This window comes from Cricetulus griseus, chromosome 8, assembly GCF_003668045.3.
Source record: "Cricetulus griseus strain 17A/GY chromosome 8, alternate assembly CriGri-PICRH-1.0, whole genome shotgun sequence".
In the NCBI taxonomy this organism is placed as follows: Eukaryota; Metazoa; Chordata; class Mammalia; order Rodentia; family Cricetidae; genus Cricetulus; species Cricetulus griseus.
In genome coordinates, this window is record NC_048601.1 from 97,293,874 (window position 1) to 97,319,017 (window position 25,144).

General features: G+C 43.1%; 1 protein-coding gene across 1 annotated transcript in view; it reads right to left on the bottom strand.

The window, feature by feature from the left end:
- Nucleotides 1-19,388, bottom strand: part of Galntl5 (polypeptide N-acetylgalactosaminyltransferase like 5) — a 35,163-nt gene extending 15,775 nt beyond the window's left edge. The window contains exons 1-5 of the mRNA XM_027428524.1: nt 19,184-19,388; nt 15,965-16,082; nt 10,649-10,815; nt 8,035-8,157; nt 6,394-6,643 (exon numbers count right to left, since the gene is read on the bottom strand). Of these exons, the coding sequence (XP_027284325.1) occupies nt 6,394-6,643; nt 8,035-8,157; nt 10,649-10,815; nt 15,965-16,082; nt 19,184-19,388 (863 nt within the window). The remainder of the gene's footprint in view (nt 1-6,393; nt 6,644-8,034; nt 8,158-10,648; nt 10,816-15,964; nt 16,083-19,183) is intronic.
- Nucleotides 19,389-25,144: the final 5,756 nt, after the last annotated feature.

Here is a 25,144-nt window from a genome sequence, read left to right on the forward strand (position 1 = left end):
CTATCCCAATTCACCCTCAGATTGTGTCGGTCTCCTCCTTCCCCGCCTCCTCACGCTGTCTCCACACATCTTCTTTGAGACCTGAACATCACCCCCACCCCCACCCTCACCTAAGCAGGTCTCCAGTATCTGTCCATGTCAGCGATGGACACTCACTCAGGACTTTCACTCACTCCCTATGGGGAGAAAGGGTTCCTCCTCAAGGATATAGTCCATTGTGGTGGGCAGTCAAGAAAGAGGGAAGCTAAAGGAGCTAGTCACGTTATATCCACAGTCAACACACAGAGTACTTGGTTCCCTTTTGCCACTCTTGGTTTCTTTGTTTTGTTTTTTGGGGTTTGTTTTGTTTTGTTTTGTGTTTTAGACAACCTCTCTATGTGCAGTAGGCTGACCTGGAACCCGTGGAGATCTGTCTACCTTTCCCTTCTAAGTGCTGCCAGTTAGAAGTCATCACAGTAATCATGGAGAGAAACGATGAGTGGTGATTGTACCCAGGCCAAGGGAGTAATGATGATGACAGAAAACAAGTTGTCCAGTTACTGGTTTAGCTTGAAGATGGACCTAATAGATGAACAGGACAAGAATAAGTGACGATGACAGGAATCTAGGTTGATACTAGGGGTTTTCCACATGGCAGATGGAATTGCTATCCGCAGAGATAAGAAGTCCTGGTTTCATAGGAAGCTGAATGTTCAGGTCAAAGTGAGGCTTGCATTCAGCATCACAGTGGGAGGACAGGCAGGCAACAGGTGCAATTGGATACATGAGCCCCGAGGTCATCAAGGTTGTGGGTGAATTTGGGAGTCATATTAAGTTGCTTTTCTCATTGCTGTGACAAAATGCCTGGCAAAAGCAACATAAGAAGGGTTATTGCAGCTCAAAAAGCAACTTAAGAAGGGTTATTGTAGCTCTCAGGTCCAGGTTGGAGAAATCAGGGTGACAGGAGCGGGAGACTGTGGAGGAGAGGGAATGGTGATGCTCAGCTAGCTTTCTCCTTTGATTCAGTCCAGGGCCCCAGCCCATGGGATGGTTCCAGTCACTACAGAGGTGACTCTCCTTTATAGGCATACCCAGAGGCATGGTGACTCTAGATCCCGTTAAGTTCATAGTCAATAATTTTTAAACATTATTTTGTGTGTGTATATTTAATGTAACAGAGAAAGGAGTTCTAAAGTTGTGCAAGTGCACAACAGCGTGTGCCATGGCAGGCAGGTATATACGAAAGTCACAGGACAACTTGCAGGAGTCGGTTCTTCTTGCACTATGTGGGTCTCAGGAATCAAACCTGTGCTGTCAGGCTTGTTGGAAAGTGTCTTTTCTCGCTGAGTCAGCTTGCTGCCCTCACCAATAAAAGTATTTAAAAAGCAATTGTGCTATGTGCATAAAGTGTTATGAGCATCTGGAAAAGTGAAGAGTTTCATGCATATGGGTGACACACAGGAGTCAGAGATGGACACTGATGGCAGATAGACTCTAGTGACAGAGCTTCCAAGCCTAGCAGGCCTGGCAGGGACTTCAAGTCCAGGACCTTAATCAAGTTTGAAATCAATATTAACTATTGCAGGAGTCATCAGTGAAAGATGGATTAAGAAACAGTCTGGGGGCAAGGCAGAGGTAGAGTGGGGAACAAGGGCTAGGTCCTGGGTACTTCAAGGTGAAAGCAACTTGTAAACCAGAGGGATGCTCAGCAGAGAGGATGGAGAGGAGATACAGATGGGAGGGGGTCAGAGGGTGAGTGCATCAAAAGGGAAGAGAGGTCAGTGGGTGAGACATGCCATTAGGAAAACTGTGAACTGGACATTTGGATGAAGGACACAAGTCTTAGCCACAAGAGGTGACAAATTCTTACATGAGTTTAAAACATTGAAGTTCAAATTAGTACAACTCTCTATTGCTTGTAATACAAAAGAGAAACGCCAGGCAGTTGATAGTAAGTAGGGTCAAATTAAGTAAAGTTGTAGTGCAGGCACTAAGATCAACAATTAATAAATTGAACCTTAGGAAACTGAGAAGTTCCTGTAAGACACCATCAATCAGACAAAGAGGCAGCCTACAATTGGGAAATGATTTTTACCAATTCTACATCTGATAGAGACCAAATGTCCAAAATATGTAAAGAACTCAAGAAATTAGATATCAAAAAACAAATAATCCAACTAAAAATGGGTACAAACCTAAACAGAATTCTCAATAGAGGAATCTAAAATGACTGAGAAACACTTAAAGAAGTGCTCAGAGAGGCTGGAGAGATGGCTCAGTGGTTAAGAGCACTGACTGCTCTTCCAGAGGTTCTGAGTTCAATTCCCAGCAACCACATGGTGGCTCACAACCATCCGTTATGAGATCTGGTGCCCTCTTCTGGCATGCAGGGATACAGGCAGGCAGAACACCGTATACATATTAAATAAATAAATCTTTAAAAAAAAAAAGAATTTCTAAAACAACAACAACAACAACAACAAGAAGTGTTCAGCATCCTTAGCCATCAGGGAAATGCAAATCAAAATAACTCTGAGATTCCATCTTATATCTGTCAGAAAAGCTAAGATCAATAAAACAAGTGACAGCTCATGCTGGAGAGGATATGGAGCAAGGGGAACACTGCACCATTTCTGGTGAGAGTGCAAAGTTACACAGTCGCTACGGAAATCAGTATGGTGGTTCCTCAAAAAATTGGGAATCAGTCTTCCTCAAGACCCAGAGCTATCCCATTCTTGGGCATATACACAAAGGACACTTGTTCAACTATGTTCATAGCATCATTGTTTGTAATAGCCAGAAACTGGAAACAACCTAGATGTCCCTCAACCAAATGAAGAATGGATTTACACAATGGAGTACTACTCAGCTGTTAAAAAATGACATCATGAAGTTTGCAGGCAAATGAATGCAACTAGAAAAAAGTCATTCTGAATGAGGTAACCCAGACCCAGAAAGGCAAATATGGTATGCATTCACTTATAAGTAGATATTAGCTGTTAAGTAAATGATAACCAAGCTGCAGTCCACAGACCCAGAAAGGTTAGGTAAAATAGGAGGGTTCTAGGGGAGCACATGGATCTCCCTGGGAAGGGGAAATAACAGATCTTGCAGGTGGACTGAGGCAGGTGGGAACAGAAGTGCGGGGGAGTGGGGGGGGGTGGAGGGAGAGTGTGCAGGGAGAGACAGCTGGAATTGGGAGGCATATCGGGGCTATGTGGTAACATAGTGCAGTGGAAAGTTTTTGAAATCTGAGTGGGTGGCCCTAGTGAGTACTCACAGTGATGGTGGGTACAGAGTCTGGACTGACAATCTTTTGTAGTCAGGCAGGGAAGGCTTCCGGTGATGGGACTGGGTTGCATGCAGTTCAACTATTGGCTGAGAGGGTCCCATGGAGATCTCTGTCGTAGCAGGCTGATGCTAGGACAGAGGGTTGCTTTCTGAAATCTGACAGTGGGGGTTGGGGGTGGGGACATTGCCAAGGATAACTTCCACACAGCTAGTTGAATGTAGAGAGGTCAAGCTGGTGTCTGCATGGAGCCTTCACCCTATAGTCTAGTCTCTTAGTGTGAGAAGGTTCTCTGCAGGCTATGGAAAGAGAAACCTGGGCACCAACCCAGACACAAAACCCTTGACCAATCTGTCCTGCCTGCAAGATGTGCTGGGGCAATGGTGGCTCAGAACTTGTGGGAGTAGCCAACTAATATCTGCTTTAACTCAAAGCCCATGCCACAAGAGGGAACCCATGCCCTATACTGCCTGGATGGCCAGAAACTGGATAGCCCAGAGTCCTAGAATAGAGCCAAACACACCTGGCAAAAAAGGAAAGAAAAAAGAAATGATTCCTAATGATATTCTGCTGTACTCATGGATCAGGGCCTAGTCCAGTCATCATCAGAGAGACTTTTTCAGGCAGCAGATGTGTGCGGATGCAGAAATCCACAGCTGGACATGATGCAAAGAGAGTCTAAATTGGAGGTGTCCGATTAGGGAACCTCGAAGAGGAGGGGGAGGAAAGATTGTAGGAGTCAGAGGAGATGGAGGGTACCAGAAGACCATGACCGACTGAATCAACTAAGCAGGGCTCACATGGGCTCACAGAGACTGAAGAGGGCTGAATGGGTCTACACCAGGCCCAAGTGTTTTGTGGGACTCCTAACAATAGGAATGGGTGTATCTCTGACTCATTTGTCTGCTCTTGGGACTCTTTTTCCCTTATGGGGTTGCCTTATCCAGCCTTGATAATTAGGGCTCTTGCCTTGTCTTACTGTATCTTGCTTTGTGCTGTTTGAAGGTTGGTTATCTCTTGGTGGCCTACTCTTTTCTGAAGAATTAACAGAAAGGGAGTGGATCTTGGGGGGGGGAGGGGAAGGTTGGGAGGAGAGGACGGAGGGGAAACTGGTCAGGATGTATTGTGCGAGGAAAGAATCTATTTCCAATTAAAAAAGAAAGTTAAGTTGTGTTTATTTTTTATTTTATTTATTTTTTAAAAGATTTTATTTATTTATCATGTATACACCATTCTGCTTCCATGTATATCTGCACACCAGAAGAGGGCACCAGGTCTCATTACAGATAGTTGTGAGCCACCACGTGGTTGCTGGGAATTGAACTCAGGTCCTATGGAAGAGCAGCCAGTGCTCTTAGCCTTGGAGCCATCTCTCCAGCCCCTTGTGTTTATTTTTAATGAGACAGCAGCATGTCTGTATTCTTATAGGATCGTTCCTATCTGCTGCACTGGGTGCTGCATGTCCTCATTGGAGCACTGGGTGGCAGAAGTCCTCTCTGGCAAACTGGTCCACCAAGAGAGCATGGTTATAGAGCATGTAGCCCCACCCTTACAGTAGCACTGTCTGGTACCATGCTGCTACTTGCTTGCCCTTCTCACTACTCTGCGCATTCCAGAGCAGAGATTTTTGTGATCCTCAGTACCGTAAGAATGGGTGGGAAAGGGAGACAGCAGCTGATCCTGTCCTTTGTGGTCCCAACTACTGTGTGATTCACAACTATCCCTTCTACTTCCCAAGAGTAGCATGTCCAGATGTGGCCAGCCGGTATAGCTAAGGGATACAATCCAGGGAGAAGAGGATGGATGAGAATGGGGCTGTAATGCCATGGGCTGTGGCCATAGATGAGGCACAGCACTGGTTCCTACCCGCTCAGTTTTGGCAGAGTACATCAGCTCCTGGGAAGGAGAATGGGAATGGTTTAGTGCCAAAGCCCTGCAGATGTTTGGCTGCAGTGTGATAGGATGATCCCACTGGGGCACCAGCTGGAAGAAAGACAGTGAGGAGGGGGGCAGGGAGAGAACAAAGGTCTGCAGGGAAGGCATCTGAGAAACAGAGCAGGAGACAAGTTCCTCGACACCCTGTCATGTCCAATAATACCAGGAGAGACCAGGAGGTGGCAGTCCACGTGAAGTGCGAAACACTGGGGTAAAGATTTTCTATGTGAATTTGGCAAAGTTGTCCATACTTCCTAACCATGGCAGTTTGCCCCTTGGTCACCAGACAACTCTTTTCTGCAACTGAAAGAAAGATGCTCAGGGCTAGAGAGATGGCTAAGTCAGTGAAGTGCCTGCTTTGCCATGCGGACAGAAGTTTGATCCCCAGAACCAATCTAAAAAAAATATCTGGGTGTGGGGGCATGCACTTGAAATCTTAGTGTTGAAGGTACGGAAACAGGCAGGTCCCTGGGGCCTGTTGGTCAGCAATCTTAGCATACTTAGTGAGTTCCAGGTCAGTAAGAGACTCTGTCTCAAAAACCAAGGTAGACAGCTTCGAGGAACAACACCCAAGACTGAACTACACATGCACACAAAGACTTATGAGCATAATTCATGTAAATACACACACACACACACACACACACACACACACACACACACACACACACACAGAGTGGGCATTGGAAATCAGGGCAGCATTCACCAGTCATGGTAGCTTCCTGAGTGTGGTGTGGTACAAGGCACAGTGTCACTCAAAAACAAACTTAATACTTTAAGAAACAAGTGGTTGCCGAGCAGTAGTGGCACACGCCTTTAGTCCCAGCACTTGGGAGGCAGAGGCAGGTGGATCTCTGTGAGTTCGAGACCAGCCTGGTCTTCAGAGTGAGTTCCAGGACAGCTAAGAATACACAAAGAAACCCTGTCTTGAAAAACAAAACAAAAGAAAAAGAAAGAAACAAGTGGCAAGCTGGGCATAGTGGCTCACGCCTTTAATCCCACCATTAAGGAGGCAGAGGCAGGAAGATCTCTGAATTTGAGGCCAGCCTGGTCTACAGAGTTCCAAGACAGCCAGGGATACACATAGAGACCCTGCAAGAAAGAAAGAGAGAGAAAGAGAAAAAAAGAGGGGAAGTGACAAAACAAAACATTGGTTTTCACTATGGTCGCCCAAACAAGAAGAATCTCACCGGATGGGTTTACTTGTTCCTTCTGGGCCATCCATCTCATATGAGAAAACATTGTCCCATCTAAACATCAGGTCCCAGTCAAAAGCTCCTCTTACGAGAGGTGCCGCAGTATAGTCCAGTGTTGTGTCGTCAATGACATCGATCATAGGGCACACGACCATTTTGTGGTCCTTAGCAATGGCATGCAGCAAGGGCTCCAGCCAGACTCTATTCACCTCACAGTGGCTATCCAAGAACACCAAGATGTCCCCTATAAAGGCAAGAGCAGACTAAAGTTGGCCCTTATCTTAGTTAGGGATGAAATACCATGGCTAAAAGCAACTTGGAGAGGGAAGGGTTTATTTGGTTTGTACTTGCACATCACAGTCCATTGTTGAAGGAAGTCAGGACAGGAAACTAGACATAGGAGTGCTACTTACTGGCTTGTTTCTCATGGCTTGTTCAGCCTGCTCTCCTTTAGAACCCATGTCCACCATGGGTTCAGAGGTCATGCCATTCACAATGGGCTAAGCCCTCCCACATCAATCACTAATTAAGAAAATGCTCTACAGGATTGCCTATAGCCCTCATGGAGGCATTTTCCCAATTGAGGCTCCCTCCTCTCTGAAGACTCTAGCTTGTTTCAAGTTGGCATAAAACTAGCTATCACAGTCCCCTAAAGGATATTCAGTCCAAATGCAAGCTGGCTGCAATGAGTATTCATTGACTATTTACTATGTGCTTGGTTCTTCAGTTGCATTGGGGGAAATTAGAAATACTTGTTTTATTGTGTCCAAAAATTACACAGAACCCATGTGCTGTGAGTATTGATGGGGGTTAAAGAGCTTCGGGTTACAGGATGGTTTGGAGAAAACTCTAGTGAAGTAGAGAAAACTGAGAAGAGCTTTCATTTTCAAAAATCATTTCTGGAGACTGGAGAGGGGGCTCAGTCATTAAAGTGCTTCCCTTACCAGCATGAGAACCTAAGTTCAATCCTTATAACACAAGAAGGAGGAGGAGGAGGAGGAGGAGGAGGAGGAGGAGGAGGAGGAGGAGAGGAGGAGAGGAGGAGGAGGAGGAGGAGGAGGAGGAGGAGGAGGAGAGGAGGAGGAGGGAGGAGGAGGAGGGAGGAGGAGGAGGAGGAGGAGGAAGGAGGAGGAGGAGGAGGAGAGCAAACCAGAAGTATCTGAGCTTGGTGACTTGTTCTTACAATCCTAGCACTGGGGAGTTGGAAATAGGTAAATCCCTGAATTATACTAGCCAGCCAGTCTAGCCTACTTGATGAGTTCCAGAGAAGTGAGAGAACCTGCTTCAAACAGACACAACAACAGTGAGGGAACCTGAGAAACAATGCCTAAATTTGACATCAAGACACAAGAACCTGGAAATTTCAGAGCGTGCCATCTGGACTCTAGTCCATACCTATAACAGGAAGATAGGGAGGCACAGGAGTTTGTTGTTTCTAGACAGCCATTCCCATTATTCTAAGTTTTTCTTTTTATGGCTTCAGGTCCCTGGTATCAACTGAAGTCTGTCATATCTTCCTTGCAAAGACAGACTACGTACCCTCATATTGTGAGCCACATGAACCCTTTCCTACTTAGTGACTGCACAAGAAAAGTAACTAACATGACAGCTCATGGCCTAGAAGAATATTCATACCTGAAGCACGGGAGGCACCGATCATCCTTGATCTAATGAGACCCTCTCTCTTTTTGTTTCTTATTAATTTAATCTTTCCTCGAAAAAGTTCCAGATGATAGTCCAATTTTTCTTTCAAATCATCTAGAAAAAATATTTAATACTTACCAATTTTAAGCTGCAACTATATAAATTCAAACATTGTCATTATGACCAATTTATAAAAAAAACACTATTGTACAAATTTTAATGTGGCCCTGGTTAGCCTCAAATCCACAAGAAAAGTGGTTCATAATCAAACTCTATAATTTTTGTGCTTCTAGTGACATACCTCTACTTTACTACACCATCATTAAAATTTAATAGAAAAAGTAAAGGTTATAAAGTTTGTGATATAACTTGGTTTTACTACTAAGTACACAAGTTTTACTGTGATTAATTTTGTAGTGGCTTGAAGGTAAATTATCAAAGCAAGCAAGTTCAAGAGCTGCCTGCACCCATCCCCTCAAGCTAAGTAACTCCATTGGCACTATCTGTGGGCATGTTCAGGAAAGACAGATTTCAGTTCAAACTTTGTTACACAATTCATGATAAAGTCATTCTGAATTAAAGTAAGGAATATATTGATCCTGAATTCTATTGGAACACAACACCCTGTGTTTGAGGCTCTACATGAATCCAAGGAGTGATAGAGATGACTGGTTTGCAGCACATGAGGTCTTGACCACCAGTAGCGACCCTCTTAGTTTCTTATGAAGGGGATTAAAATGCAATATGTATAAATATAAACAGGTCAATAGAAGTCATGAACTGAGTGTGAGTGTCCACCAGCTCCAAATGCATAGCGCAAAACCACCCATATGATAGCATCTAGGAGCAGGGACTTGGGAAGTACTAGATCATGAGGATGGAATCCCATGAATGGAACTTATAGGAGGAGGCCCAAGAGTTCACTTGGTCCAAAGAAGATGGAGCAAAAGGGCACCAACCTAAAAAGCAGAAAGAATGCTGTTATCAACAGCCTGGTCTTGTTGGCACCCTGGTCTCAGATTAGTGTTTGTTGCTCAAGCCACCTTGTCAAACTGACAAGAGACCAACATGTATCTAGATTCTTGATGCTGTGCTGAAAGGCTGGCAGACATGGTCATTCCTGAAACTTTGTGCCCACTGTGGGATTTTTGAACTTCTGAATAAGAAAGCAAAACTCCTCTGGCCAGCAGTTACATCTGCACCCTGCACCCAGCAAGCTGTAGACATACAACAGATAAGGTAGTATGAGGGAAGAAAGAAGCACCCACTCAATGTACAAGACACAGTTGGTGATGATTCCTATGGAAATGTTATGTTATAGGCACCTGGACAAATCATTTAACTTCCAAACATAGTAACATCAGCTTGGGTCACACCTGGAGCAACCTAATGTCACTCCCATAGGGTGACCCTCCTGGAATGTCTTTTCTTCTCAACATACCTTTTTCCTTTCAAGTTCATCATAGACTAGTTTCCTAGTGGGTTGGGTGACTTTGCAGGCCTGAAATCTACCTAATATTGACATCATTATCTGGGCACTCTTGGCTTGCCTAACGTTGATACTCAGTTGTAAAAAGTCAACCAATTTCAAAGTCTAAGCATAGGTAACTAGACTTTTGTTCTAGTATCCTTATTCTATCTTAAAAAGCAAGCATAGAGGAATCATTACTTGTAGTAGGTTCAAGTTCTTTCCTGTGAAGTATCTAAATGAGGTCATCTCCCTATGTTAAATCCTCACTTGCTCTCTGTATCCATCCATTCATTCATTCCTTAGTTTTAAACAGGGTGGCTGCTCAAAATGTTCTCATATAGCTCAGATTGGCTTTGAACTTCCTTTGTAGTCAAGGATAATCTTGATCTCCTGATCCTCTACTTCCGCTCCCTGGTGCTGGGATTGGAGCTGTACACCACCACTCCCAGTTTAATGCAGGGTTGTGGATTGAATCCAAGGCTTATGCATGCTAGGCAAACACTCCACCCACTGAGCTACATAGCCATTGCTCCCCATGTTCTTGGGAGAAAATTCCAAAAATGCCTTTCCTGAGTAGTCCCTTTTAAATAACTCCAGCTTTATGCCTTTCCCTGAATCCATCCAACTCCATACTCATAAAATCATAACTTTGTAAAATTCAGAACTATTCTATGCTCACCCTGTTTTGTCTCATCTTGGGGCTTTAAGGTACTGTTTCTTCCACCTAAAACATCTCTTCTTCCTGGCCATTTGGGCAACCCCAGCCTATCTTTGCCTTTTCCATTTAGATGGCATTTCTTTCTTATGCCATTGCTAAAGTCAAGGCAAACCCTCTGTGCTGAGCTCATGGAGCCATCATGACAGGGTCTGGATCAATCTTTCCCACAATATGCAGTGAGTGCTTCAGGTATAGCATCTCCCTCAACAGCTACCAGAAATATCCTCTGTGTAAAACATATACAAGCCAGGCACAGTGAAGCATGCTCATGGATTCAGCACTTTGAAGACAGAGGCAAGAGAGTCAACAGTTCAAGGTGGGACTACATGAGACCATTTCTCCAAAGCAAAAACAAATCTCAAGTATTTCTAGAGAAAAATGCCACCTTACAAATAGACAGCCAGTATTTGTCTCACCAGTATCACTCATGTCATCAACCAAAATGATTTCTTCAAGGAAATGAGATGGAGTGAGGTTTATAACACTAGACACTGTCCGCAGCAAGGTGTTAAATTCTTCATTATGAAAGCATATGATGATGCTGGCAGTGGGTAGATTGAACGGATAGTGTTTCTGATGGCATCTGCAAGAAAAATAGGGAGAGAATTAGTCATCCAAAAGCCTCAAGTGTTCTGGGGCCTTCTGCAAATGCTGATTCTTACTTTTGCTTTCTTTGCTTTAGTAAACATTAGGTCAGTATAATGATAGTATGTTAAAAAATATAAAAATTAACAAACAAAATGTTCTTAAATTTTTAAAAATTATTTCATGTACGTGTTGTCTGCATCTATGTGCGCATACACATGTACATACAAGTGCCTGTGGAGACCAGGAGAGGGCATTAGATACCCCAGAGCTGGAGTTAGAGGCTGTGCGTGGTGAGCTGCCTGACACGGGTGCCGGGAATCAAATTGGTCCACTTTTAACTACAGAGACATCTCTCCAGTCTGTCCTTAAATTCCTTATTTTTAGCCTTCATTTATTTTGTTTTGTGTGGGGGTAAGGGGATCTGTGTGCATGCCATGGCGGGCATGTGAGGTGGTAGTACAACCTACAGGAGCCAGGTCTCTTCCTGGCCTTCAGTCTCACATGGGGGTCAATCTCAGTGTGAGATGCCACCTTGCTGGCCCCATTTCAATTCTTTTTTTGTTTGTTTGTTTGTTTTTCAAGGCAGGGTTTCTCTGTGTAGCTATGGAGCCTATCCTGGCACTCACTCTGAAGACCAGGCTGGCCTCGAACTCACAGAGATCCGCCTGCCTCTGCCTCCCGAGTGCTGGCATTAAAGGCGTGTGCCATCAATGCCCGGCCAACCCCGTTTCAATTCTTATACTCTTCTCACACTTGGAATTATTTTCCCCTTTATAATTGCTCTTTCTTGACATTCTATTTTGATAATTTTAGATCTACTTTAAAGATAATATAAAACATTATATCCATATATTGGTGTCTTTTCTAAAAGTGGTGTTCTAAATTCATGGAAAGATAACTTCAAAGTAAATTCACAGTACTGTGTTCTTTGCTTTGCTTTGGGAGTTTTATTATTATATTTGTGACACCTGCTGTGGTCAAGCATTGTAGTGGAATTGATGAACTACATGTCCTCCATGTACTGGCAAAGGTCATATTATTTTTGTGTTCCCACAAGTAAAAAACAAAAGATGAGATCTAATATAATATTGTTTGGCGCTAACCTCAGCAAAGTAGAAGGGAGTATATTGTAAGGTGACCCAAATACCTTCCAAGACCTATTTAAAGGAAGACAGCTGGACTCTCAAGGAAATAATGGCATCAGAAGGCTGAGGGCCATCTGGAATGTTCTCTATCACTTTAGCAATAGTGATTGGGGTGATAACTAAATACAGCCTACCAAAAAAGTTAAGATTTAGTGAGTTCATAGGTAGTGAACTCAGTTCAGAACAGTGCCTGGCATATAGTAACTATTCTACACAAGGCTCAACCTGTCACCTGTTGTCTGGCTTGTTTCTATTTCCTTAATGCCACAGAGTGGGAAATATGCTGGATATCAGCCTGTCTTTGGGTTTTTGTTTATAAGTCATATCTAACTATGTAAATTTGGCTGGTCTGGAACTTGCTATGTTGATCAGGCTGCCCATGAACTTGCAGAGATCTGCCTGCCACTGCTTCCAGAGTGCTAAGATTAAAGGTGTGTAAAACCACACCAGCATCCAGTATAATTCAGAAGGACTTTCTTTTTCCCATCAACAAAAATTCATTGATTCGGGCTGGAGAGATGGCTCAGAGGTTAAGAGCACCGACTGCTCTTCCTGAGGTCCTGAGTTCAATTCCCAGCAACCACATGGTGGCTCACAACCATCTGTAATGAAATCTGGTGCCTTCTTCTGGTGTGCAGATGTATATGGAAGCAGAATGTTGTATACATAATAAATAAAATCTTTATAAAAAATTCATTGATTCATATTGGCTCAGTGGCCACTCTGGAGTAATTAACTAGGGCCAGACAAGTGAGGTGGAAAGAATAAAATCATCATTCCCACTGCAATCATGTGAGGGAGAACTACTTCCTGGACAATTCCAGGGCAGGAGGGCCTGGGCAGATGAGCCAGTAGGAATTTCAGTGTGTGTACTTGCAGGATAAACATGGATGAAGGCATCTTTAAAGGAGAGTGTTTATCATGACCAACATGGTTAGCCCAATGGGTGGCACTACAGAAAGTTCAGCGGCTGAGTGAGAGCTGGCGCCATGCTCAAAGGAATGGAAACCATGTGAGGTAGCAACCAGGCAAAATCCTGTGTGGTGTGCAAGCCCACCATCTGCACCCGAATGGATATGACCCAAGAGCACAGCTTAGAAGCCAAAATGAATGATGAGATGACACCAAACTGAAAACCTTCTGCATGACAAAAGAAGTGACCAACAGGATGAAGAGATAACCTTCAGAATAAGCAAAAATACTTGCAAACATACATCTGACTAGGGTTTGAGAGCCAGATTGCTTATTGCTAGAGTAAAAAATTAACAGAGTGCTCTTCTAGCTCTGGGTTAAATCTCAGGACTACTTAAAACTGGGCATAGTGGTGCACACTTGAAAACTGGAGGTAGGAGAATACACAAGACCCTGTATTTAAAAAAAAAAAAACAATACTGACTAATAGGACTTTTTCAAAAGAAAAAAGTAGTCAATAGATATATGAAAAATAGTCAATAAGATAAAAATTTCAATGCCACTAATCATCAGGGAAATGCAAATTAAAATTCTGATGAGATTTCAACTCACATCTGTTAAAATGGTTATCAAAATCATGAGAATGTGGAGGAAGATTAGTACAGGCATTGTGGAGGACACAACCCGACAACTCTGGGCTTAGACGTAAACAGGTGTAAATCCATCCTATACAAGAGGTATCTTTTGCCGGGCGTTGGTGGCACACGCCTTTAATCCCAGCACTCGGGAGGCAGAGGCAGGCGGATCTCTGTGAGTTTGAGGCCAGCCTGGTCTCCAGAGCGAGTGCCAGGATAGGCTCCAAAGCTACACAGAGAAACTCTGTCTCAAAAAAAATAATAATAAAAAAAAACAAGAGGTATCTTTCCTCATACTATTGAAGATATGAAATCAACCAAAGTGCCCATCAGTTGATGAATGAATAAATATATGCACACAATGGAATGCTAGATGAATGAATAAACATATGCACACAATGGAATGCTAGATGAATGAATAAACATATGCACACAATGGAATGCTAGATGAATGAATAAATATATGCACACAATGGAATGCTAGATGAATGAATAAATATATGCACACAATGGAATGCTATTGGGCCTTGAAAGTTCAGGGGCTGGTGAGATGGTTCCTTGAGTAAAGGGACATGATGATCTGAATTGATCCTTTGGCTCCACATAGTAAAAGAAGAGAACCTCTGACCTCCACGCTAACCTGTGTTATGTGCATACGTATACCTGCACACATACAAATAAATAAATACAAACTTTTAAGACAGGATGTTCAGTTATTCACCACAATATAGATAGACCTAGAGGAGCTGGAGTAAAAATAACACAGGAGGGAGAATTGTCTTCCCCAGAGATATCCACCCCAAATGGTTATCTAACCCACATGATTAGTCAAATGTATGTGATGAACCCACTTAGAGTTTTAGCATGTGTATTTACATATATGCACATACATACATACATACATACATACATACATACATACATATGTATGTATGCCTACATACATATGTATGCCCATATATATGACTGACCACTTGGGGGTTGGATAAACCATTTGGGGTACATATCTCTTGGGAAGACTATTGTCCCCTTCTCTGTAGTTGTTATTGCCTCTAGCTCTTATTTAGGGATAAGTGCAGTTTTGATTTCCCCCATCCATGTCGACATGCCCCTGGTATTGTCATTGTTCAGGTCTTGCTTAAGCAGCCATATTTCAACTTTGTTTTTTTCTAACAAATAATTATGTGATGGAAGAAAGGAACCAAGGTAGATACACTATTTTAGGTAAGATTTAGGGAAAAATAATAACATGGAGAGAAATTTACAATTTATTGGAATTAAAATATTGATCTTTGTGGTATTTAAGTCTTAACTTGATTTAAAGATTGTCTTTCAAATTAAATTAATACCATGTTATAGTTTAAGGAAATTGAGATTATTTCCCTTTCTTTTTTGTTTTGTATGGGGAAAAGGAGACATGTAGCTGAGCATAACCTCACACTTCTTATTCTCTTGCCTCCACCTCTCAACACTGAGGTTACAGGCATTCACTGCCACTCTTGATTTGTGTGTTGCTGGGAGCAAACCCTGGGCCTTGCCTGTGCCAGGCAAACCCTTGAGCTGCACTACAACCCCAGCCCATTTGTTTCCTTTTATTATGAGTCAGTTACACTATGTCATTATGTGCAAACACTCCATCTCTTGAGTGTGCCCAATCACAAGTGGTGTTCATGGCTTCAAATGCGTGTGTTGCAACTCATATGCAGTATGGCCCACTTTCCAATGTCCTGGACTGTGGCATTACTGGAGAGTGTGTGTTTTCCTTAGCTTGAAAATGTTTCTTTTAGCTAATAGGAATTGACAATCTTTTCCAGGAAATTATTGGAACCTAAATGATACTTAAAAGGCATCAACAAACATGATACTGAACAGATGAACCTCAAGAACATTGCACTAAATGAAATAAGCTGCTTCTCCAAAAGACAAGTTCTGTATGCTTTTACTGTTTTGAGGTCTCTGGGGTGGTCAAATTGGTAGATGGGTTAAGTAGATTAGGGGGAAATCTACTTAAAGGAGGGGGTGCAGATTTTCAGTTCAGACAGTTCTATGGCTACTTACCACTATGGCTGTGCTTAGTGCTGCTGAATTAATTGTTCACTAGAAAATTTTAACATAGCCATTCTATATGCCTTTTACCATAATTAACGTAAACATAGATAATTGAAGGCCTGATGAAAATGAATCAGACTATGAAGAAAAAGATAGGTAGGTATCCAAAGCCTTTCTATTGGGAATTAATGCTTTGGCCAGCAGCCCTCACTGGTGACTGAGTAAAAACCTCGAGGGATTTATTTACTCTTCAAAACCTCTAGAACATATTCTGCCAGGGGGGAAGGTGTTTTCCACACCATAAACATTAGAATCTTGACATTGTCTGACTTAAGGCCCCCCAAACAGGAATTTATACTACAAGATTTCTAATTGCTAAAATTCAAGTCTGGTTAGAACATACATTTTATCCCTGGAATCTGGCACCTCTCTCTGGATGCCCAGTCTTCTACTGATAACAACATTAAGTCCATATTGTGCAAATCCTTTGTAAAATTCTGGGTCTGAAAAATAAGTCTTATCTGCAAGAAAAGGTAGTTTGAGTCACACTGATGCAAGAAATAAGCACAGCCCTATCCTGAAGTTTCTGAAGCAGTCATTTTCTTGGACTCTAAACTACCCCCAGAAAACAAAGTTAAAGGTGGAAACCCAAATCATTTACAGAAACCAAAGCTGACGTCTTAGGAAAGTGTGTCCAACTTGCTTACTTTTCCTTTTTATGCAGTCCAGGGAATGCTCACCCCTCCCTTCCTCCTTCCCTCCCCCACCTCTCTCTTCCCTCTCTTCTCTCTCCTCCCTCTCTTTCACACACACACATGAATGCACGCACGCATGCATGCATGCATGAATGCATGCACACATATGTTTCATAAATGTGCCACACAGGGGTTATTTATAGAAGCCTTCTGCTGAAACACAATAAATGTCACAGATAAAACATCATCAGCAAATCTCCAAGATAATAAACTCATCCTCCCTAACCCAAGAAAGTATAGACTAGTGACAAAAAACAAAAACAATCCTCCCACCCCCCAAAAAATCACCTTTGCAAAACTTTCCCTTTTTTTGCAAAACTTTCCCTTTCACTATCCCTTTGAGGTGATGGTGAGACCTTCACCTCACCATCACTCTAAGGAAACAAACAGCAATATCCCTTTTGCCCCACCTGGTTGGTGGGGCCAAGCAGAGCCTAATCTTCCAGTGGTCAGCAGCAGGCAATGCCCAACTGGATGGTGTAGGGAGAATGATTTGGAGGATCTCTAGGGTGATGCTGAGTCCCCCGATGTATTTGTCATTGGAATGTTGAACCTCCAACCCCCCCCTTGACAACAAGATGGGGCAGGGTAGAACCAGGTAGCTTTCTACTTCCCCTCGCTTCTCATGAGACTCAGTGGGGAGCTAAATGCCCACTTTCATCTGGCAGCAATGAGAGGGAGATGGTGAACCAAAGTAGTTGATACTCTATTTTTCTTTGACCCTTATGACAGTGAGGAATAGTGGAAAATTGAGCCTCTTAACCCTGATATCAATGGGGTACAGGAGGGACAGAGAGGCGGTACTAGCTGATGCTGTACCTAGTGACTAGATTGTAAAAGTCAGTGCTCCATTTAAGTGGAAACTAAGAGACTTGAATTCTGTATCACCTGTCTACCACAGGATGGTGTGACATAGTGCTGTAGGCAGATGGGGCAGGGAGGGGCTTCTGACATGGAGGGTGGCAGAATGCACATACTTACCTATTCCTTCCAACAGAGGACAGGAATGACCAATTAGGAGCATTTTCATATTCTGTACTGTATGACACACTTATACAAAATATTAAAAAAGGGAACTGGCACTAATGTATCACTAGCTTAGCACATACATACACACTGTTTATGGTCTGTTTGTTCCGAGGCCACTCTGTCCTAGGCCAAATGTTCCTAGAGGAGTACAAGATTGGTACCTGTAGCAACTAACTACAGCCATTATTTACTTAACCCCAGACATCCAAAAAATGAGGGAAGAATGAAAGAGGTGACAATGAGAGACATAAAATAATTTCAAAAATGTGGTCAACCACCTTAACCAGAATGGCAAGGCAGAGCTCCAAATGACTGACAGGCTCTGCCCCTCCCAACTACATAATCTTGGGGTAAAGATGTAATGGAAGACAGACCTTTAGACTATTAATCCCCCCCCCCCAGATTGCCAGTGTCTGATTAAAGTGAAGTTTTAAAATTCAGTTTCTGGGCTGGGTGGTGGTGCACGCCTTTAATCCCAGCACTCGGGAGGCAGAGGTAAGTAGATCTCTGTGAAGTCAGCTGGGTCTACAGAGCAAGTTTTAGGACAGCCAGAGCTACACCCAGAGAAACCATCTTGAAAACCAAACAAACAAAAAAGATTCAATTTCTGTCTTTTCTTGCTGGCTTTTGTGAGTTACAGGCACTTCGATCCATTTTTGCTTATACTGTGCTACACTTCAGTGAAAGAGACCTGCTTGAAATCATGATACATTGTCTCACAATATTTTTAATGTCCAAGATCCAATAGAAAATGTCATACAAAGAACTGGTAAAGTCCAAAATGGAATTTTAAAGGACAATCAACAGATGCCAAGACTGAGTTGAATCAGTTGGCCCAAACTCTCTAGGATGCTAAAGCAACCACTACAGCAGCATCAGAAGCAGACAGAAAAGGGAAAGCTCAGCTAAGGTACAGAAGTTACAAGAAGTAACCAAAAGGAAATTATAGGAATGATGAGTGTAGTAACCTAAGTAGAGTTAGGGTAACTGTATTATTAGTTAAACTATACAGAAGGCAGAGCTTTGAACTTGAGGTCAGGTCAATTGGATTGGTATGGTATGAACAACAGAGAGATGATCTAGAAAGAAAAGATTTTTAGGGACCCATGGCATAACTAAAGAACTAACTCTGTGTTACAGGGGTTACAGAAGGAGAAGAGAGAAAGCAGGGGCTAGGGCACAGTGTGAGAGCCGGGTAGGGATGCTGCAGAGGGCCGTTCTATGTCTTACTCACCATGGTGCTGTCAGACCTCATTATCTCTTTATTGTTCTCTTCATCTTTGGGGGCTTATTTTGTTAAACCAGGTCATCACTTATGTAAACATGAAGCACAAATCTTACAATAATGTGTATTGGGGGAGAGTAAACTCCAAGAGGATATTGACATGTCTACAGATGTCTACAGATATGTTAAGCCATGCAATACCAGAACTGCTGAGTGACAGCGTGCAGAGGATGTGGAATGACACTGGTGGATTCAGGCAACAGCTGCCTTTGAGGTTGGTAGGTGGGGAAAGACTGGGTGACATTTGTATTGCACCTGTTGAAATTCATTTCTGTGCAAAATAGAAAGCTGCTTGGAGCCAATATAGCAAACTACATAAAAATGAGAAATTGAGGTGGTACATGCATGTGTATACACCCTATTAAATTCTGTGAATAATATATCCATATATGAGGTATTTTATAGTTTGAAAGTTAAATTATCCTAAGGAGGGCATTCTCTTACTCTTCCAAATACTGAATCTGTGATATGTTGGAAGTAGTTAACAGAAACAAGTCACAGTTTGTTCTTGGGTATAATTCTGTTTTTCCAGGTTCATCTGTATCAGACTTACCATTGATAATGTTTTGTTTGGGAGTTTCTTCTGAGTCATGGTTTTGTCGGTACACATTTTCTCCAAGTGGCCTAGTCCTTGTGAGTTCCTGGGTTTTCTTCAGCTGTCTATTCTCTTGATTGTAGTGGAAATATGCAAGTAACAGAGTCCAGAGCCCGATGGCCATGGATCCACAGAGTAAACACTGAACCATGATATTCTTCATTGTGGATTCACATTTTTTTACATTCCAGTTTTTCCTAGACAAGATCGTTGTAAAGAGAAGCTGTATTAGATAACTCAGTGGTGTTTGAATTGTTCACATGGCTTACATTGTTTTCAGTGTTTTAAAAACAATCATTTTGATACTTTCCAAATACATAAAGTTTATATATTTTCTGTCACGAAAATTCTTCTCACATTATCTATAGGATCAACATCCAGTGGGTCAGTATGAAACAGGCAGCATAATTTAAAGTCTTTGCTTTACCCCTGAGCAGAGAGCTCAAGGAGAGGAGGAGATAACACGAAAGAGAATTATCCATCTCTTATCCCTGTCCAGCCTGCTTGGAGACATAGTGTAGCTCTCTAAAACTCTGACCAGACACCAGTCAGATGACATGTACAAGCATGCACTGTCGTATACTAAAGATAGGACAAGCAAGGCGTGAGCACTGTGGTCCAGCTGAGGGGACCATAAATGGACCCAGTGGTTTGGGTTCTAACCAGTGGTGGTGGGATATGAATGCCTACCCTAAATGTCTCCATAGTGACATTGGCATTCACAGTCAGAGGAGACTGGAGCTTTTCTCAGCACAACTACTGAAATGAGGCTGTCCTTAAGTGGTGAGGTGGATCACCTACAGCTGTCAGCAGCAGATTTTAAAGCCATAGTGATGAGCAGGAAGTGAGCAACGGGGACCAGGAACCTGGCAATCAGGAGGACCTGAGTTTGAATCTCCAGAACCCACATGAAAAGCCAAACAGAGCAGCATGTGCCTGTGACCCCAGTACTAAAGAACACAGGGAGACAGATCCCTGAAGCTCACTGGCCAGCTAGCCTAGACAAATTACTGAACTTAGGTTCAGTGAGAGACCCTGACTCAAAGGATAAATGAGGAAAGTATCAATGAAGAACACTTAGCATTGACCTCACGCCTCAACACACCTGTGCACTCACATGCATGTACACCTCCCAGGTAGACAGGGCGGGCAAGCAGGGTATAGTGTAATTTGCAGGGCCTGATGAGTAGTGTTCCTGCTTCTGGCCACTCAAATGCATCAGATTCCTGGGGAAACCTGTGAGCAGATGTGCACAGTGTCCAGGAGTTCCAGCCAGTCAGGAGGAAAATGCAGAGCCACTGGCTTCTTAGTGCTGGCTCCGGAAAAGCTCTGCAGCATGTGTGGCAGAGACTCGGACCAGTAGAGTCCAGTGATACACATGGAACATTTATGATGCCGTATATTAGGAGATTTCTTTCAATTGCAGTGGTCTCCATGCGTGTGTCTGCATTTTCCTTTTGACTCAACTGTGAATAAAAACAAAGCTAAACGCTCTGGTTAGAACAGGCTGGAGGCCATGAATGCAACTGAGCTTTTTTGTTGTTTTGTGTGTTTTGTTTTAGACATGGTCTCATGTAGCCCAGGATGACTTCAATCTCACTTTGTAGTCAAAGATGACCTTGAGCTTTTGATTCTCCTGAGTGCTGAGATGATCACGATATGGGTTACCATGACTGTTTTTTTTTTATGGTACTGGGACCAAACTCAGGGGTTTGTGTATGCTAGAAAAACAGTCTCTGAACAAAACCACATCCAGAGCCAATCACAGGAGATTTTAACAGTACTTTTCAAGATGAGGTTACTGGCCATGTGCTCACAATTTGGAAGTGGGAAATGAGGGACTATCAAGTAGAAACAAGTTGAGCTGCTATTGAGCAGCTCAGGGCTAGGAGTGAGCAGGGCTTCAGCAAGTCTACACATGTGTAATCAAAAGAGGGGTTCTCTTTACTCTCAGTGCACAGAAAAGCCCAGGCAGGGTAAATGAACTACAGAGGCACAGCCCACGGGAAAGCTGAGGGTGGAGTTGAGAGACATTTAAAACATCTGGGTGTGGGATTTAGGCACTACCCAGAGCCTTCAAGCCCACCACACCACACCACACCACACCACACCACACCACACCACACCACACACACACACACACACACACACACACACACACACACACACACACACACACACACCATCAAGGCTGCTGTGGCTGCAGTGGGAGAAGGGAGAACTGCTCTAGGTAGAGGAGATGGGCCCAGGGAAAAGGACCAACATACCAAGGCCCTAGGTCAGTGGTTTTCATCCTTCCTAATGCTGGGACCCTTTAATATAGTTCCTCATGTTGTGGTGCCCCCAACTATCAAATTACTTCCTGACTATAATTTTGAGTGACAGCTCCTGAGCTGTAATTGACAGCAGGATGTCTGGTGTGCAACCCCCAAAGGAGTTGTGAGCCACAGGTTGAGAACCACTGGCTTAGAGCTTCCCGCACATGGCAGCTCCTCTGCAGACGCCTGCTCCAGTATCCAGACTGCCCAACAGCTCGTTTGTCCTGCTTTTCAATTGTAATTGAATGCTGATAGGGATTGAACCACAACGCTCCAAAATTGTGTCAAATCATTAGCCACAATTTGACCATTTTTGTGAAAGAGGTAATTTTTAATCTTTTAATTTTAACCTCCTTTATGGAGCTGATTAAAGTTACACGAGCTCATAGGACAGGTTCTGATTCTGTAGGATTGGTGACCTTATAAGATAGCCAGGAAACATGTACAGGGAGAAAGACATGTGAGGGTTTGTCAAGGAAGGGGTCATATGTGAGTCAAGAAGAGAGGCTTTAAGTGGAAGCCATCCTGCCAGCACCTTAAACTTGTACTTCTAGCTGTTAATTCCTAGTGTTAGCCAGACACTCTGTGCTGTTTTGTTCCATTTGCCCACATGGACTGATATAGATGCCAAGGCTTAACCAAGGCATCTGAGGAAAATCTTCAAAAGGGGGAAAATGTGTGGAAAGCCACAAAATAGGAAAAACCCAAAATTTGCAAAATACTAAAACTGAGAAATTAAGGACATCATACTGAAAGAACCAGAGAAATGGCAGTAGAGAACAAAAAGGGACAATTGAAATTTAAAATGTGCCTGCCACAGTTAGCAAAATCAGCAGAAGATTGGAAAATAAAAGGGGATTTTCTGTAAAGTACAGCAAAAATGATAGAGTCAGGGACAATCTGAGATGGGGCATTCTTCCAGCAGTATCTAACTAGCAATGAATTCAAGAAAACTGTGGAAGAACTGGAGGGAAGAGATGATCACATAAACAAAGGACACAGAGTGGCCAGTGCAGCAAATGGGGAAACGTGCCAGGAGAGCTGGCATTTACAAAGGATAACATTAAATTCGGTGGCAACACTCAATTCAGAAAAATTGTAGAAAAATGGCTATCAATCCATAATTAGATGGTATCAAACCTAGATTTCTACAACTAGTCAAAACCCAATCAAGTTCAAGAGCAGAATAAACATGTTTCCAACTATCAGATAACTCAGAAAAAGCATTTCCCAAGTCCTCGTCCTCTTTTTCCACTTCCTCCTGGGGATACGTATGAATTATAAATGCCAACAAGGAAAAAACAAACAAAAGGAAGACACACACACACACACACACACACACACACACACACACACACACACGCACCACAAATCATAAATCTGGATCTATACCTGTTGACTTTGCTTTAAAATGGGAGACTTTGGTTGAGGAATGGGCAAATCACTTTCTGTTCAAACATGAGGTCTGAGTTTGAATCCTCAGAACCCATATAAAGCTGAACTCTGTTCCGCACACATGTAATCTCAGTGTACCTGTGAAGAGATAGGAGACAGAAACAGGCTAACCCTGGAAAGCTCAGCTACACCACCATAGGTAGTGGTGAACAACAAAAAGACTGTCAGACAAGGTTGAAGGCAAGGTCTAATACCTCACATTGTCCCTGCTTTCATACACCTGCCATAGTATGTGTGCTTAAAGTCATAAACACACGTTCTCTCTCTCTCTCTCTCTCTCTCTCTCTCTCTCTCTCTCTCTCTCTCTCTCTCTCTCTCTCGTGTCTGTGTGTCTGTGTGTCTGTGTTTCTGTCTCTCTCTGTCTCTGTCTCTCTCTCCCCATCTCTCTCTCTCTCTGTTTCTCTCTTTCATAATTTAGGGCTTGTGGGTAAAGTGTTTTTTTGCAAGCATGAGGCCTCAAGCTCAATCCCTAGCACCCACATGAGCCAGGTGCATCAGGGCTGGAGAGTGGCTCAGACATTAGGAACATTTACTGCTCTTGCTGAGGACCTGGATTTGGTTCCTAGCACACACACTGTAGCTCACAGTCATCTGTAATTTCAGATCAAGGGGATCTAATGCCCTCTTTTGGCCTCTTAAGGCACTAGGCATAATTAACATACACATATGCAGGCAAAACAATCACACACATAAAATAAAAAAAGAAAGAAAGAAAAAGGCTGGGTACAACAGCACACACTTGTAATGGCAATACCAGAGAGCTAGAGAGAGGAAGAACCCTGGAGCTTGTTGGCCAGGCAGTCTTGCCTGTCAGTGAGCTGCAGGTTTAGTGAGCCTTGTCCCAAGAAACACGTGATCTGTCCATACTCAGTAAATAATCTCCCACTCATGTTCATTCAAGCAACCTTAATTAAACTCAGTGGGTCACACACACACACACACACACACACACACACACACACACACACACACACCAGATTGGAAGAACAGAAACTTGTTAGAAAGAGGAAGGGTTTCAGTGGGGGGGGGGGAGGATGAAAGAGGATAATGGGAAGGAAAATAAAATTCATCATAGACATACATGAAACTGCCAAAGGATTAATGGTGCTGGATCATGCTCGGTTGCCTTGTAGTAGCAGAGTGTTCAACATGCCACCACAGGCTGCCTCTCAGAGCCCAGTGACATCACACAGGGTATTGTTGGCCCACAGGAGCTCCTGTCAGGAAGCTTAGCAAGCAGTTAGAACCCAGGAGGCTGCAGTTCAAAGGAGCCTAGCATAACTACTGCCTGAATGTCCTCCCTCCTCAGCTGAGGAAACAGAAAGCCTCATGAGAGTCAAGGTCAAAACCGAGGGTATGTAGGCTTGGTCTCATGTTTAGCTCTTGTGAAATAAGATTTAAAAAAAAAAAAAAAAACAGCTGTCCTTCAGAATACCTCAAGAAACTGAAATATGAGATCAGGGACTAACTGAATGCCTTTAATTTTTACTCTCTAATCTATTGCTCAACATTTAGATGGCAGTACACAAGGTCAGCCAAAGACTTTCGAAATTCCTTCTTCAGGAGTCTAAGCAGATCAGACCTTTCCCCCGGCAGCTGACTCAGTGGTTTCATTAGAACCACGCACCTGTGTTAGCTCAATAGCAGAAGGATGTGCTGGGGCCTTTTTAGACACTTATTTGGAACATGCATGAAGTCCTTGGTGATCCGCAGCATAAATGTGGATGCTCGTTTTCACAGGCTGGATGGGAGGGTGCTTCTTTGTCATTTAGCAGTGATGTTAGTGTGAGAAGGATTTGAATGGACTAGAGAGATGGCTCATTCGGGAAACTGCTTGCCTCACAAACATGAGGATCTGAGTTTGGAACTCGAGCAGGCATGTAAAAAGTAGTGATGGCAGTGCATGTCTGTGACCCTAGAACAGGCGAGCGGAGACAGGAGAATCCCTGGGACTTGCTCTCCAGACAATCTAGCTAAATTGGTAAGCTCCAGGTTCAGTGAGAGACCTTGTCTTAAAAAAGAAAAGATTGAGAATAGTGAAGGAAGACACCACACACCAACCTTCATATATATGCACACATGTGTACCCATACCTGCCTGTACACACGTATGTGCATACTCATACACACACACACACACACACACA